At 41.2% G+C, this 16,996-nt stretch overlaps 1 protein-coding gene across 1 annotated transcript; it reads left to right on the top strand.

Annotated features, from left to right (window-relative positions):
• The first annotated feature begins 7,843 nt into the window (after positions 1–7,843).
• On the top strand, positions 7,844–12,887 carry LOC143961517 (olfactory receptor 11L1-like). Its single transcript, XM_077470813.1, has 2 exons — positions 7,844–7,933; positions 9,106–12,887. The coding sequence occupies exon 2, from the start codon at positions 9,275–9,277 to the stop codon at positions 10,244–10,246; it is 972 nt and encodes a 323-aa protein (XP_077326939.1). The 5' UTR covers positions 7,844–7,933; positions 9,106–9,274; the 3' UTR covers positions 10,247–12,887.
• Positions 12,888–16,996: the final 4,109 nt, after the last annotated feature.

Genomic DNA, 16,996 nt, shown 5'->3' with positions numbered 1-16,996 from the left:
GATAATAACTCCGTGGGACTAAGTGCATAAACCGTTTAAGCTTGAAACAAAAGGCTTTTATTTATAAGCAAATCAAAAATAAGGCTTCCTTCAGCACACATATCAAAAATATAAAACAAAGTCTGCCTATCTTCAGCATAAAATAAAGTCTGCTTATCTTCAGCACAAAGCCAAATTAAAGAAAAAGCACATACAGTTTTGTAGCCGGGTCTTCACCCCAGAGTTTAAAGTCCTTGCTGAATCTCTAGCAGCTCCAAACAGGTACACAGCTCATCATGACAGGTGTAAGCACCTACTCCTCCTCACCACCACCTCTTCACTACTTCCTGTATTTTATGAGCTGTTTCCTGGAGGCCTTTAACCCCCTGTGTGCTGAATCCCTGTGGTCAGGGGTGGAGGCTCTTTTCCACCCGAATATCACTTCAGAGCCTCCCAAATTCCGGGTCCCAAATAACTCTCTATTAATATAGAGGACTGTGAGTCAGTCCTCTCCTGATTGACTACTCCCGGAATTCCTCACCCATTCTGGGTGATCCCTTGAAATCTACCGTGACTCCCTTAAAGGGACCACAACCCAAATACTGGTGCTATATAGCAGTGGTCTTCAACCCTGTCTTCAAGGCCCACTAAGAGGCCAGGTTTGCAAGATAACTGAAATATATCACAGGTGATATCATTTGCTGCTCAGTGATTGCAGTATTCAAGTTTGCATCTCCCCAAGGTAATACATAAAACCTGGCCTGTTAGGCCGCGTACACACGGGCGGACTGTTCGCCCAACTTAGTTCGTCAAACAATCCGACAAACAGTCCGCTCAAAATTTACATGAACGGACTTGACCACACACGATGAACGAACAGTCCGCTGAAAACGAGCGTGATGACGTGTACAGTACGTACGACGGGACTAGAAAAACGACGTCCTATACACTGCAATGCAACCTTCGGCCGTGTAAACCCTTTCTGAGTATGCGCGATACTTAGACCGTCCAACTTGCCTACACACGAGCGGACTGTCCGCTGAAACCAAGTTTGGACGGACAAAACCAAGTTTCAGCGGACTGTCTTACGGAAATTCCGTAAAACTTTGTTCGTCAGACTGTCCGCTGAAACTGTCCGCTGAAGCCCACACACGAGCGGACTGTCTGCTGAAACACTGTTCAGCGGACTAAGTTGGGCGAACAGTCCGCCCGTGTGTACGCGGCCTTAGTGGGCCCTGAGGACAGGGTTGATGACCACTGCTATATAGCACCCGTCCGGGACCCAGCCTTCGTGTCCTGTACAATATATATATATATATATATATATATATATATATATATATATATATATATATATATATATATATTGTCATCATGATATCTGTTTATATACAAAATAATGAATAAGCCATCATGCATTTTACTACTTTATCAGCTATGTGTAATATGCTTCGTTTAAAGTCCCAACCCCCCTTCTTTTATATTTCAGATTAAGGTATGAAGGCGCATGACTTCATTATGTCATAAGCCTCATTCAAAGTCCCCCCAAAAAAAAAAATATACCGAATTTGTTGATCATTTGAAACACTTTTTTCACTGTAAAGCTTCAAAACTTTCTGTACATCACAGAGTTTCACCCCTTCAAGGCAGGACCAGGACACCCACTAGGCACATTAATTAACTAGATGCTGACCGCCGACCGTCAAATAACGGCCAGGCGGTGCACCTATTGTGGCGGGAGGCCGTCATATGACGGCCTCCTGTTTAAACAGGCAATGTGCGCGATTGTGCGCGCGCATCCCTGTTTCTTCGGTGGCGGTGTGTCACGGAGACACCGCTCGCCACCGAATGGGGTGAACAGCCATTGGTTATGGCTGTTTACCACGTGATCGGCCGTGATGAAGTTACGGTGCATGCGCGCGATCGCGAGCGTGCTGCGCGTGCACGTTGGTGGTGGCGTGTTCCCGGGAACACTGCTCGTCACCGACGCTGGTAAACAGCCATTGGCTGGCTGTTTACCCACATGATTGGCTGTGATCCTTTCACAGCCGATCACTAAAATGTAAACAAACCGCGGTAACATCATGTTACCGGGTTGTTCTCCTCCTCACACATCAATCGTGTGTGAGGAGGAGATTGCGGTAACATCTCGTTACTGCCTAGTGTACACCAATCACACTGATTGCCCCCCCAATAAAGAGGACCTGTCACCACCCCTCATAGTACCTGTCAATCACAGTCCATCAGAGTACCTGTCACAGTCCATCAGAGTATTTGAGTACCTGTCACAGCCCATCAGAGTACCCGAGTACCTGTCCCAGCCCATCAGAGTACCCGAGTACCTGTCCCAGCACATCAGAGTACCCGAGTACCTATCACGGCCCATCAGAGTACCCGAGTACCTATCACGGCCCATCAGAGTACCTGAGTACCTGTCACGGCACATCAGGGTACCCGAGTACCTGTCACGGTCCATCAGAGTACCTGTCACAGTCCATCGGGGTACCCGAGTACCTGTCACGACACATCAGGGTACCCGAGTACCTGTCACGGTCCATCAGAGTACCCGAGTGCCTGTCACAGTCCATCATGGTACCCGAGTACCTGTCACAGTCCATCATGGTACCCGATTACCTGTCACAGTCCATCAGGGTACCCGAGTACCTGTCACAGTCCATCAGAGTACCCGAGTACCTGTCACAGTCCATCATGGTACCCAAGTATCTGTCACGGTTCAACAGTGTACCCGAGTACCTGTCACAGCCCATCATAGTACCCAAGTACCTGTCACAGCCCATCAAAGTACCCGAGTACCTGTCACAGCCCATCAGAGTACTCGAGTACCTGTCACAGCCCATCAGAGTACCCGAGTACCTGTCCCAGTCCATCTGAGTACCCGAGTACCTGTCACAGTTCATCCGAGTACCCGAGTACCTGTAACAGTTCATCTGAGTACCCAAGTACCTGTCACAGTTCATCTGAGTACCCGAGTACCTGTCACAGTTCATCTCAGTACCTGAGTACCTGTCACAGTTCATCTGAGTACCCGAGTACCTGTCACAGTTCATCTGAGTACCTGTCACAGTTCATCTCAGTACCCAAGTACCTGTCACAGTCCATATGAGTACCTGTCACTGCCCTTCAGAGTACCCAAATACCAGTCACCAAGCCAACAGAGTACCTGTCACCAGGCCATCAGAGTACCCCGAGTACCTGTCACCAGGCCATCAGAGTACCCCGAGTACCTGTCACCAGGCCATCAGAGTACCCCGAGTACCTGTCACCAGGCCATCAGAGTACCCGAGTACCTGTCACCGGGCCATCAGAGTACCCGAGTACCTGTCACCGGGCCATCAGAGTACCCGAGTACCTGTCACCGGGCCATCAGAGTACCCGAGTACCTGACACCGGGCCATCAGAGTACCCGAGTACCTGTCACCAGGCCATCAGAGTACCCGAGTACCTGTCACCAGGCCATCAGAGTACCCGAGTACCTGTCACCAGGCCATCAGAGTACCTGAGTACCTATCACGGCCCATCAGAGTACCCGAGTACCTATCACGGCCCATCAGAGTACCTGAGTACCTGTCACGGCACATCAGGGTACCCGAGTACCTGTCACGGTCCATCAGAGTACCTGTCACAGTCCATCGGGGTACCCGAGTACCTGTCACGACACATCAGGGTACCCGAGTACCTGTCACGGTCCATCAGAGTACCCGAGTGCCTGTCACAGTCCATCATGGTACCCGAGTACCTGTCACAGTCCATCATGGTACCTGAGTACCTGTCACAGTCCATCAGGGTACCCGAGTACCTGTCACAGTCCATCAGAGTACCCGAGTACCTGTCACAGTCCATCATGGTACCCAAGTATCTGTCACGGTTCAACAGTGTACCCGAGTACCTGTCACAGCCCATCATAGTACCCAAGTACCTGTCACAGCCCATCAAAGTACCCGAGTACCTGTCACAGCCCATCAGAGTACTCGAGTACCTGTCACAGCCCATCAGAGTACCCGAGTACCTGTCCCAGTCCATCTGAGTACCCGAGTACCTGTCACAGTTCATCCGAGTACCCGAGTACCTGTAACAGTTCATCTGAGTACCCAAGTACCTGTCACAGTTCATCTGAGTACCCGAGTACCTGTCACAGTTCATCTCAGTACCTGAGTACCTGTCACAGTTCATCTGAGTACCCGAGTACCTGTCACAGTTCATCTCAGTACCTGAGTACCTGTCACAGTTCATCTCAGTACCCACGTACCTGTCACAGTCCATATGAGTACCTGTCACTGCCCTTCAGAGTACCCAAATACCAGTCACCAAGCCAACAGAGTACCTGTCACCAGGCCATCAGAGTACCCCGAGTACCTGTCACCAGGCCATCAGAGTACCCCGAGTACCTGTCACCGGGCCATCAGAGTACCCCGAGTACCTGTCACCGGGCCATCAGAGTACCCCGAGTACCTGTCACCGGGCCATCAGAGTACCCCGAGTACCTGTCACCGGGCCATCAGAGTACCCCGAGTACCTGTCACCGGGCCATCAGAGTACCCGAGTACCTGTCACCGGGCCATCAGAGTACCCGAGTACCTGTCACCAGGCCATCAGAGTACCCGAGTACCTGTCACCAGGCCATCAGAGTACCCGAGTACCTGTCACCAGGCCATCAGAGTACCTGAGTACCTGTCACAGTCCATCGGGGTACCCGAGTACCTGTCACGACACATCAGGGTACCCGAGTACCTGTCACGGTCCATCAGAGTACCCGAGTGCCTGTCACAGTCCATCATGGTACCCGAGTACCTGTCACAGTCCATCATGGTACCCGAGTACCTGTCACAGTCCATCAGGGTACCCGAGTACCTGTCACAGTCCATCAGAGTACCCGAGTACCTGTCACAGTCCATCATGGTACCCAAGTATCTGTCACGGTTCAACAGTGTACCCGAGTACCTGTCACAGCCCATCATAGTACCCAAGTACCTGTCACAGCCCATCAAAGTACCCGAGTACCTGTCACAGCCCATCAGAGTACTCGAGTACCTGTCACAGCCCATCAGAGTACCCGAGTACCTGTCCCAGTCCATCTGAGTACCCGAGTACCTGTCACAGTTCATCCGAGTACCTGTAACAGTTCATCTGAGTACCCAAATACCTGTCACAGTTCATCTGAGTACCCGAGTACCTGTCACAGTTCATCTCAGTACCTGAGTACCCGTCACAGTTCATCTGAGTACCCGAGTACCTGTCACAGTTCATCTGAGTACCTGTCACAGTTCATCTCAGTACCCAAGTACCTGTCACAGTCCATATGAGTACCTGTCACTGCCCTTCAGAGTACCCAAATACCAGTCACCAAGCCAACAGAGTACCTGTCACCAGGCCATCAGAGTACCCCGAGTACCTGTCACCAGGCCATCAGAGTACCCCGAGTACCTGTCACCGGGCCATCAGAGTACCCCGAGTACCTGTCACCGGGCCATCAGAGTACCCCGGGTACCTGTCACCGGGCCATCAGAGTACCCGAGTACCTGTCACCGGGCCATCAGAGTACCCGAGTACCTGTCACCGGGCCATCAGAGTACCCGAGTACCTGACACCGGGCCATCAGAGTACCAGAGTACCTGTCACCAGGCCATCAGAGTACCCGAGTACCTGTCACCAGGCCATCAGAGTACCTGAGTACCTGTCACCAGGCCATCAGAGTACCCGAGTACCTATCTCCAGCCCATCAGAGTACCCGAGTACCTATTTGCAGCCCATGTCTCATAGAATATACCTTGGGATGTTTGCTTTCCAAAATGGGGTCATTTTGTGGGTAATTTCACTGTCCTGTGGTCCAGGACCTTCAAAAGTGTGATGGGTAGGAATGAAATGAGATGTGTCATTTATGCTCCTAGAACGCCTGAACGTACTACTTCAATGTTCGGCCTCTCTATGTGACCAGGCTGTGTAAAAGTCCTACACATGTGGTATTGCCATACTCGGGAGGAGTAGCAGAATGTGTTGTGGGTTGTAATTTTTGCTATATACATGCTATGTGTTAGAAATATCTCATAAATTGACAATTTTGTGTAAAAAAAAAATGTGTTTTAATTTTTTTCCACATATTCCAAAAACTTCTGGAAAAAAATTAACCATTCAAAAGACTCATTATGCCTCACAGATTATACGTTGGGGGTGTTTGCTTTCCAAAATGGGGTCATTTTATGGGAAATTCCATTGTCCTGGTACTCCAGGGCCTTCAAAAGTGTAATAGGTGGTTGAGAAATGAGATGCGTCATTTTTGCTCGTAGAACGTCTGAATGTACTACATCAATGTTGGTGCTCTGTATGTGGCCAGGCTGTGTAAAAGTATCACACATGTGGTATCACCGTACTCGGGAAGAGTAGTAGAATGTATTTTGGGGTGTAATTTGTTGTATGCGTATGTGGTGTGTGAGAAATAACCTGATAATATGACAATTTTGTAAAAAAATAATAAGAATAAAAAAAAATCTTCATTTTGCAAAGAATTGTGGGAAAAAATTACAACTTAAAAAAACTCATCATGCTACTTACTTAATACCTTGGAATGTCTACTTTGTAAAAAGGGGTCATTTGGGGGGTATTTGTACTTTCCTGACTTGTTAGTGTCTGAGGTACACCTGATGTACTGAAGGCCTGATCAGATGTGATCAATTTTCAGCGATTGGCACCATAGTTTGTAGACTCTATAACTTTCACAAAGCCCAAATAATATATACTAATGTGGGTTATTTTTACCAAAGATATGTAGCAGTATAAATTTTGGCCAAAATGTATGAAGAAAAATTACTAATTAGCAAAAATTTATGACAAAAACAAAGAAAAAGGCATTTGTTTCACAAAATTTACATTTTATTTTATTTATAGCACAAAAAACAAAAAACTCACTAGTGATTAAATACCACTAAAAGAAAGCTCTATTTGTGTGGAAAAAAGGACGCAAGTTTCATATGGGTACAGTGTTGCATGACTGAGTAATTGTCATTCAAACTGTGAGAGCGCTGAAAGCTGAAAATTGGTCTGGTCAGGAAGGGGGTGTAACTGCACTGTATTGAGGTGGTTAAAGGAATTGGGCATTTTTAATGTTTCACTTTACGTGCACCTCCATTGGTACATGTTCCCCTAGGGAATTCCATTCTCTGGGATATTTTTATATTATATTTATTTATAAATGTATTATTTATTATATTTATTTATTTATATTACACTCCTTGCCTACTAGCCCAGAAAATTGGCATATTAATTTGATAGATTTAGTTCCCATTGACATCAATGGGGTTCTGCTTCCCAAAGCGTATGAAGTTTGCTAAATCATGTTTGAAATGAACTGGGGGCAGTTTGACTTATCCTTTATCTCAACATGCCATGGCGCTGGGGTGAATTAAATCCATTACACATAACAGGGAGTTATGCCATCCTATGCTGGCCAATCGAGATTGCTGAACCTGGAAGAAGACCAGACAAACATGTCAGTAATGGTGACAGAGGAACGAGGAAGACTGCGGTCATCATAGCAAATTAGGGATTCTTTTGGTAGGTAAGTGTGCCATGAGATGCAAGTTTGTTGTGCATATATTATGGTGAAAGCTCATTTGCAAATGGACATCAGTGCCCCTTCAAATAGTGGTAGATTTTTTAAAATGACCTAATTTTAATAATAACTTTTAAACACTGTAAGAAATAACCACATCTAGTGGGATAGCAATCACAGTTCTTCCCAAGAGTCTGTTTTGTCCCTAAAGGCCAATTTTATTCATACACATGAGTATTCCCATAATTTACAGAATGTTCTATAAAAGCTTTATACCACGCATTTCTGCATTCACTGAATGACTGACTCGAGAACTGAATCCAGTGAAATTCAAATTGCAAATGATGTCTTCAGATTTGGTTTACCAGATAGATGATGACAAGCAACACAGTACGTAGATCAGACTTTTTCAGTGCAGGGTTAGCATACTCCTAAATGTATTTTGTTCATGGTGAAACAAATATCATTGACGCTTAAAGGCCATATTTATTTCTTTTTATAAAAAATTGCATTCAAGGGGCCCTGGCAGGTCAAAAGAACTGCAGAAAAACTGAAAAAATATTGATTAGTGCGATTACCATCCCAGATCATTTACAACAGTCCATAGGCCTGGCCATTTTTTAAAGGTTACTATCATTTTGTTTTTACATTTCAGAATTGCACATGTTTGGTATTTGTTTACTAGAAACAACCTCATATTTTATTTTGTACAAAAATTTAGAGTAAATTGAGTTTCCTGTCCTTACAGTAAAAAACTTTGTAAGATAATACAAGCTATGATTCATGCCCAAATTGAGACTGCTCTCACAGACAAAGTCTCCAAATTTGAAGCCCTCGAGTCCCTGGGTGACCCATTACCTTTCAATGGTTGAAAAGTCTTTGGTGCTCCCCTGAATATGCAACACACTTCATTTGGATACTTAGGCGTTGAAGCCTCCTTTTCCCAGCAGCCTCCTGTGGTTCCCCAATCCCGCTGTTCATCTTTTATCCTATTATTATTATATTATTATCCTATTACCCCCTCTCTTTCTAAACTCTCCTCTTCATCTCCTTTTTCTTTCTTCTACTTTACTTTAGTTTCCAAGCTATTCTTATTCTTCCCAGTTCTCTCTTCTTCCTGTTCAAAGGGCCACTAGGGTCCATGACCCTTTACACGCACAGGAATACTACTGTTATATTTGATTCTCCTCCTACTAGTCGAATTTGATGTATTTGTTATTTGTATACCCATCTCATGTGACCCATCCTATATCTTTGAGATGTTATCTTATTTTTATTCTTCAATGCCTTGCACCTGAGAACTACATTCTATAAACATCATTCCAGTGTACCTCGATGGTTGTTTTTGTACTTTACTGAAGACTGTTATATTTTGATGTAACATTTGCACTACCTTGTACCTTGTTCTTATCCCAATAAACAAATCGAAGAAGGCAAAGAAATTGTGTTTCTGTGCACAAAAAAGGTTTTATTGTACTTTTGCATGAAAATATCGATTTTGTAAATAGTTGTGCAAATATAGTACAACAAAATAATGCAACTACCCTCTTTATATTCTACAGGGCCTCTGCATTCAGAAAATAGATAATGTTCAAGCTAATTTCTATCCAAACAAATTCATATTTTCAACTTGTGTTCACAATTATTAAAAATATAAGCTCCAGAAATGCAGTAGTTAACTGAAATTTTTATTTTTTTTATTTTAATCTGTTTTCTATTAAACTAGTAAGTATGTATGACAGGAATCAAACGCCAGTTTCTGAGATAATTCTCCTTGGATTCCCGAATCTTCACAAGTTCAATAGTATTATATTTGTCCTGCTCCTTCTAATTTATTTAGTGACAATTAATGGAAATCTCTTGATCATCACTTTGGTAGCAAACACCAAGAAGCTCCAGTCTCCCATGTACCTCTTCCTCACCCAGCTTTCCATATCGGACATACTGCTGACAACAGATGTTGCCCCCAACACACTTGCCAATGTAATGAATGGGGGGATTGTTATGTCCCTTGTTGGTTGTATCACTCAGTTTTATATCTTTGGTGCTTCTGAATCCTTAGAATGCTTTATATTAACTGTGATGGCTTATGACCGGTACCTGGCTATTTGTAACCCTCTCAGATATTCCTCAATAATGAACTATCCAATGTTTCTAAACTTGATCCTTCTTTCTTGGCTGTTGGGCTTTTCCTTTATATTAGTAACCACTATAATGATGTGTACCTTGGACTTCTGTGGGCCTCATGTCATTGACCATTTCTTCTGTGATATGGAGCCCATTCTGGAACTATCTTGTTCAGATACATACATTGTTCGCTTGGAGGCGCTCTTACTAAGTGTCCCTGTAATGGTACTCCCGCTAATGATAACGCTAATATCATATGGATGCATCGTTCAAGCTATCCTCAAAATTTCCTCCAATATTGGCAGACAGAAGTCTTTCTCAACTTGCAGTTCCCATCTGACTGTGGTTTGCATGTTTTATGGAACTCTTATTGGCATTTACATGCTTCCAAAAAACAGTTCATCTTTAAATACAACTAAAGTGATTTCTCTGTTGTACACCGTGGTGACACCAATGCTCAATCCTATCATATACAGTCTAAGAAATAAAGATATCAAAGAAGCTGCCAAAACCATATTATTGCCCAATAAATGCTACTATAAAACAAGGACAGCAACATTGCCAGTTAGAAGATAGGCCATGACAAAGAAATTGTAGTTACTCAAAAGTAGGGTTGGTTGTTATGTTTTAGAGGTTATCGCCCCAATGTTAACCCTTTCCGTGCAAGTGTCATTAGTACAGTGAGAGTGCATTTTTTTTAGCACCGATCAGTGTTATATTCCACGTACACACGATCGGAATTTCCGACAACAAAATGTTGGATGTGTGCTTGTTGTTATAAATTCCGACCGCGTGTAGGCTCCATCGGACATTTGCTGTTGGAATTTCCGACAACAAATGTTTGAGGGCTGGTTCTCAAATTTTCCAACAACAAAACTTGTTGTCGGAAATTGCGAGCGTGTGTACACAATTCCAACGCAGAAAAGTCCACGCATGCACAGAGTTAATCAGAAGAGCCGCACAGGCTATTGAACTTAATTTTCCTCGGCTTGTCGTGTGTGTTATACATCAGCGCGTTCTTGGCAATCAGAATTTCTGACAACATTTGTGCGACCGTGTGTATGCAAGACAAGTTTGAGCCAACATCCACTGGAAAAAAATCCACAGTTTTGTTTTTGGAATGTCCGATCGTCTGTCACTGGTGCCCAAAAAGTGTCAGTTAGGTGTCAGATTTGTCCACCACAATGTCACAGTCCTACTAAAAATTGCTGATCTCCACAATTACTGGTAAAAAATAAATAAATAAAAAAAATTACATAAATCGAACCCATAGTTTGAAGACGTGATACATTTTGTGCAAACCAATCAATATACTCTTATTGGGAAACTATTTAGCAGAAAACATATTGGCCTAAATTGATGAAGATATTTGATTTTTGAAAAAAAAAAATTTGGATATGGTTTATAGCAGAAAATATTTTTTTTCTGCAAAATTGTCATTCTTTTTTTATTTATAGTACAAAAATAAAAACCACAGAGATCATCAAATACCACCAAAAGAAAGCTCTATTTGTGGGAAAAAAAGGACATCAATTGTATTTGGGTATAGCGTCGCATGACCGTGCAATTGTCAGTTAAAGTAACGCAGTGCCATATCGTAAAAAGTGGCCTGGTCATGAACGGGGGTAAAGTGGTTAAATTCCTTTTCAAACTTTCTGAAATGTCAGTATCTCTGCCTCTCCAAAATCATAAAGTTATTGTCACAGTTAATGTTGTGTCCTTCTGAACACTCCAGGACTGCTAACAAATCCCAAATCTTTTCTCGTTGTATACATTGTGAAATTTTTGTTTAACCACTTGCTGCCAAATCACGTACCTGTACGCCATTCTGATTCAAGTGGTTACACTGGACAGCTGCTGGCATCACCCGGGTACATTTTTTTAAGAGGCGACGGTCGACTTTCTTGTTATAACAACCAATGCAGCTAAGCAGCTTCTCGATTGTTATCACAAGCAGCAGGAGGCGACGTCTCCCCCATCCCGCCGCTCTGCCCCAACTTGCTTATCAGACCTGGAGGCCCAACCGACCAGCCGGCACATCTGCCGGCTGGCCAGAGCCTCGAACAAAGCCATAATCAGCTTTGATCGGGTCTCAGATCTAGAAACCTGGAAGCGATGTCACCACATCAATTTCAGGTCACCGGAGCCCTAAAGGCTCCAAATGTTAAAAACATGGCAGTATTCAAAACAGCCAAACTTGGCATTTTGAATGCTTTTAAGTGCAAAGGAGGGACCCCAGATCCCTTAAAAAAATAAAAAAAAATACCTGACATGTGACTATTGCTGTTTACATTTCTTGTGACAAAAAATAATTTAAAGGGACAGAGGGATGTTTAAATTCCCTGTGACAAAAATAAAAGTGATCACAAAAATAATTTAAAGGCACACTGTAAAAAGAAAAGAAATAAATCTGAAAAAAAATTAAAGCACCCTATTCCTCCATGCTCGCACGCAAAAGCGAACACATACGTAATTCACACCCACAAACGTAAACAGTGTTCAAACCACACAGGTACTACCACAATCGTTAGAGTGAGAGCAATAATTCTAGCACCAGCTCTCCTCTGTAACTCTAAACAGGTAACCATTACAATTTTTTAAAGCGTCACCTCTTGGGATTTTTAAAATTTTTCACAATTTATTTATTCTGTTAACTGAAGCTTTATTCAAGTTTTATCAAGTAATACAGCCACTAATCATTTATTGTTTACAGGTAAAACATGAATGTATGTCATGGAAGACATGGTTGGCTTACAATAACTTCCCAACTGTTTCAATCTTAGCGAACACAGTGGACATTTCATTAACAGTAAAAGGCGTGAATAAAGTAATAAGTAATGTAAAACGGTGTTGTCTATATCATATAATGTTAGTTTGTCACAATATTAAAGCATGCCATGTTAGGCGTCTATTTACTCAATGTAACATCATCTTTCACATTATATAAAAAAAAATTGGGCTAACTTTACAGGTTTTTTTTCTTTCTTAATTCATGGAAGTGTATTTGCAGTTTGTTATTTGTAATGCAGTGTGACATAAAATATTGCAACGACCACTATTTTATTCTCTAGGACAGTGATGGCGAACTTTGGCACCCCATATGTTTTGGAACTAGATTTCCCATGATGCTAATGCACTCTTCAGTGTAGTTGAGCCTCATGGGAAATGTAGTTCCAAAACATCTGGGGGTGCCAAGGTTCACCATCACTGCTCTAGAATCTCTGCTAAAAAAAAAAAAAAAAAAAAAAAAACGATATATATATATATATATATATATATATATATATATATAATGTTTGGGGTGGGGTTCTAAGTATTTTTTTTAGCAGAACATACTGCTTTTTAACTTGTAAGCAACAAGTGTCAGAAAAAGAAAAAGGCCTGGTCTTCAAGTAGTTAAGAAGTGGCTCAAATTGATTCTGCCTTCTGTCTGTTTCTGGTGTTAACTGACGACCCATATCTGGACTTCCTGTACCATCAGGTCCATCCTTTCTATCCTAGTATCCCTAGCAGGATTTATGAGTGGCTCACACTGCTTGTACAAAAATCCTGCCACTTCCAAATGTATTAGCAAATGTGCCACCATTTTTTGAACAAGTGGCAAACTGGTGCTTGTGCATCTTTTATTACTGGTGTTTTTATCCTGCAGCCCCAAGGCCCTTGATATCATCTAGGTGAGACCACACATAATTATGGATCCACAATGTATTCAGGCATTACAGGTACAATATTGGGCAACCCTAACTCATTATAATTCCTAATATTCCAAAAGAAACCAAACTAGCTGGTGTGCAGATCAAAAGAAAGTTCCTCTGGCTGGCTGGTGATTGTAGTGCTACCAAGATGACAAGTCCAAAAGGGATTATAAAGTCTCCAGGTGTTTCACTTTAACTATGTATTAAGGTAAAAAACCTTCTGTGCAGCAGCATCCCCCAAATCCCCTCCTTTCTTACCTGATCCCTTCCGTCCTAGTGCTGTGCACAAGCCCAGTGGCTCAAACGGCTGTATTCATACTCATTGCATAGATTGATAGGAGCAGGAGTCATTGGCTCTTGCTGATGTCAATCAAATCAAGTGACATGGGAGCCAGGGGGGCCCTGTGTCAATGGACTCAGGAGCCAGCCAGCACAGGTGACCCCAGGGAAAGCAGCCCTCCATGGGGGCACTCAATGAAGGGGAGGAGCCAGGATCGCCAATGGGGCACCCCAAGAAGAGGAGGATTGGGGCTACTCTGTGCAAAACCCTTGCACAGAGCAGATATGTATAACATGTTTGCTATTAAAAAAAAATCAAACCTTTACAATCACTTTAAGCCAAGAGGGTGCTGCAGCTCTCAAATATTCCACTGGGTGGCAGTAACATTACTAGACAAAAACAAAAGAAAATCATGTGCACATCTGCCCTAGTGTGATACGGCTTTAATAAAGTAATGCAAAAACACTTCACCCAATACACTCACATGGGTCAAAGATGATCAGCCACGTGCAAATTAATCTCTGGTGTCTCTCCTCGTTTGCCGCAGAAACATCCTGAATGGGGTAATTTTACTTTATTTGCCTTGAATTTCTATTGATTTGGGATTGCATCACTTGTAACCTCTCAGTCATACATTTTGGAAGCCCTAAGGATGACTTTTTCATTGCCGTTGCCCCCCCCTTGAGATCCTATTCCATGGCTGTCAGAATTCTGGCATGCAGAGGGTGGCTGAGTCCTCGGGTCATAATGGTACTTTATAATTATAACATATGTGTATGCATACCTTTTCTTTCTTTTTCAGATATTTTGCATTTTGATACTGTGCATTGAATTTAATTGAATTGAAAAAAAAATGGATTTTGATACAATAATAGAGTGAAAACTCCTGAAGAAGTGGAGCATTCCATGAAACGTGTTGGGCCATAGCATATATGCATATCACTTCTACAATATATTTTGGTGAAACCAATGAATATGATTGTATCATGGATCTTTTTAATGGCATTTTGTATAGTATATTGACATGTTTTTAGATTTATTTGAATAAATAAAGTATATGTTTTGTAAGAGTTGTGTCTCAAAAATATCATTGTTTACAATACAACATTAGAAATTTACAATATAGGGGTGTGGCACTTTACAATTCATTTAAGAAAATGTAGTGTACGCATCATGAGTTAAAAACAAAAATTCAAAGATGTCATGCATGAGTAGATCCAAGTGGATCCATGTTTTCTGGAAATCATCTATTTTATCATTTAAAATAGCTAAGAGATTATTTTTAATGGTTATCCAGTTCAGTTTTGATGCAACCAACCAAAAATAATTGACGGTGAGTTCCGTGACCTAGCAATTATAATTTTGGTCTCAAGGAAAATGTATATAATATACATATACTTATATATATATACTGTACAGAAGTTAGGTGAATACCGCGGTACAAACCCCCTAAACCCTACAAAGTGAGCGGTGGGTTTGGCGTCAGGCAAACAAGCTGAACATTTTGGTGTAGCACTACCCTGAGGACATATTAAGGGGGCTACATAAATAATCCTATATGATTTATGGAGGATCATCTTTTTCAACTAGTATAGCCCTATGTTGAATCCCCTTACAATTAATATATGGAACCTCCTGAAATCCACATAGTAAAAAATCTGTTTGTTTTGGTCTCATTCGTTTTTTGTTCTTTTTTAGTTTTTCAGGTCATTTGTTATGATCAAAATTCATAAATTAGAAAATCCCCAAAAATTGTAAATTCGTAAAATTTGTAAATTCCTAAATTTGAAAATTTGTAAACTCAAAAGTTTGAAAATCCAGAAATTCATAAATTCATAAATTCGAAAATTTGTACATTATAAAATTTGTAAATTAGAAAATTCAGAAAATTAGAAAATCCGAAATTAAGAGAGGAAATTCAAAAGAACGACAATCTGAAAATGCTAAATAATAACTGACTAACTAACTAATAATAACTAACTATTACATGATAGGTATTAGAATTTCCTTTTAAATTTGGCTGTAAATGTAACGAATGTGAATTTATCCAAAGTTATGAATTATCTGAAATAACGAATGCCGCATCTAAACAAATAGAGCAGAATGAATAATAATAAAATGTTTTTATTATTATTTTTTTTTTATTATTATGAATTTGTTACATTCCATTCATTATTAGTTACTTATTATTATTATTATTATTATTATTATTATTATTATTAGTTGGTTATTATTTCAGATTTTCAAATTTTTGGGTTTTGGAATTTTCAGATTTTCATTCTTATTTTCCGATTTTCGTTCTTTCGAATTGTCGTTCTTATTTTTGGAATTTTGAATTTACAAAATTTCAACTATTTGAATTTACTAATTTTTGAATATTCAGATTTACGAATTTGCGAATTTTGGAATATACAAATTTTCGAATATCCAATTTTACGTGTAAATTTACATGAACATTTGTTTAATGGAATCTTGTTAATTCGGATATCTCCAAATTAAAAAAAATTGCTGAAATTTGTTAAAAAACAAAATTGGAGCTAAACAAATTGCACATGTCTAGTATTTTTCTTCTGGTCCCTTACTGCCTGCCTGTCATCATCTGGTCCTTTTATTTATTTATAATCAAGACCACCGTGTCCTCTTACCCCTCTGTCTGTCCCCTCTGGGTATGCGCCCATGGCCGCCAAAGGCATTATGATTGGCTTGCTGACTCCTAGGTTTGGCCGGTAAACATGAATCCATTTGGTGTCTGGGTCCTGAGGAAGCTATTTTCTGTTGGTGAAACGGGGACTGTACAGACAACACCAGATTAATTGGTTCAAGCCATATACAGTATGCTTACAACACATTGTGTTTTTATTAGGGTGGACTATAACATACCTATCTGTGCAGGGAGAGGATGCTAGTCTTTTTTGGTGATTTTATCGTTGTACAATAAACGTTGTTATCATTTTTTAAACATGTCTCCACTCTATGGCTGTTATAATTCCGCCGTTGTAGGGTTTAAGGGGGTTGTATTTCCAGGTATTCACCTAATTTTCGTTTAGAATTTTTGGATGAGGTCTTTGCCCCAGCATTTCCTTTTATCATATATACAGTACTTTATATTTGCTTGCCTAAGTTAACATAGACTGAATTCAATTTGTAAGTTATTATCATAAAACACAGATTTAAAAAAAATGCAAAACCACAAAACATTCCCATCAGGCATTTATTTTTATTTTTTTGTAACCATTAATCTGCAGGGTACATTCAAGTATAAACACTAGAGGCTTCTACTTTCTCTGTGATTTATCTCTCTATTGGATTGTTTTACTGATCATTATTTTTTTTCTCTTTTCACAAATATAT

This window comes from Lithobates pipiens, unplaced genomic scaffold (assembly GCF_037356315.1).
Source record: "Lithobates pipiens isolate NorthernLeopardFrog02 unplaced genomic scaffold, aLitPip1_a1.2 Scaffold_8, whole genome shotgun sequence".
Taxonomy (NCBI): domain Eukaryota; kingdom Metazoa; phylum Chordata; class Amphibia; order Anura; family Ranidae; genus Lithobates; species Lithobates pipiens.
Note: the sequence above shows the minus strand (reverse complement) of the source record. Positions and strands in the feature narration are given on the sequence as shown.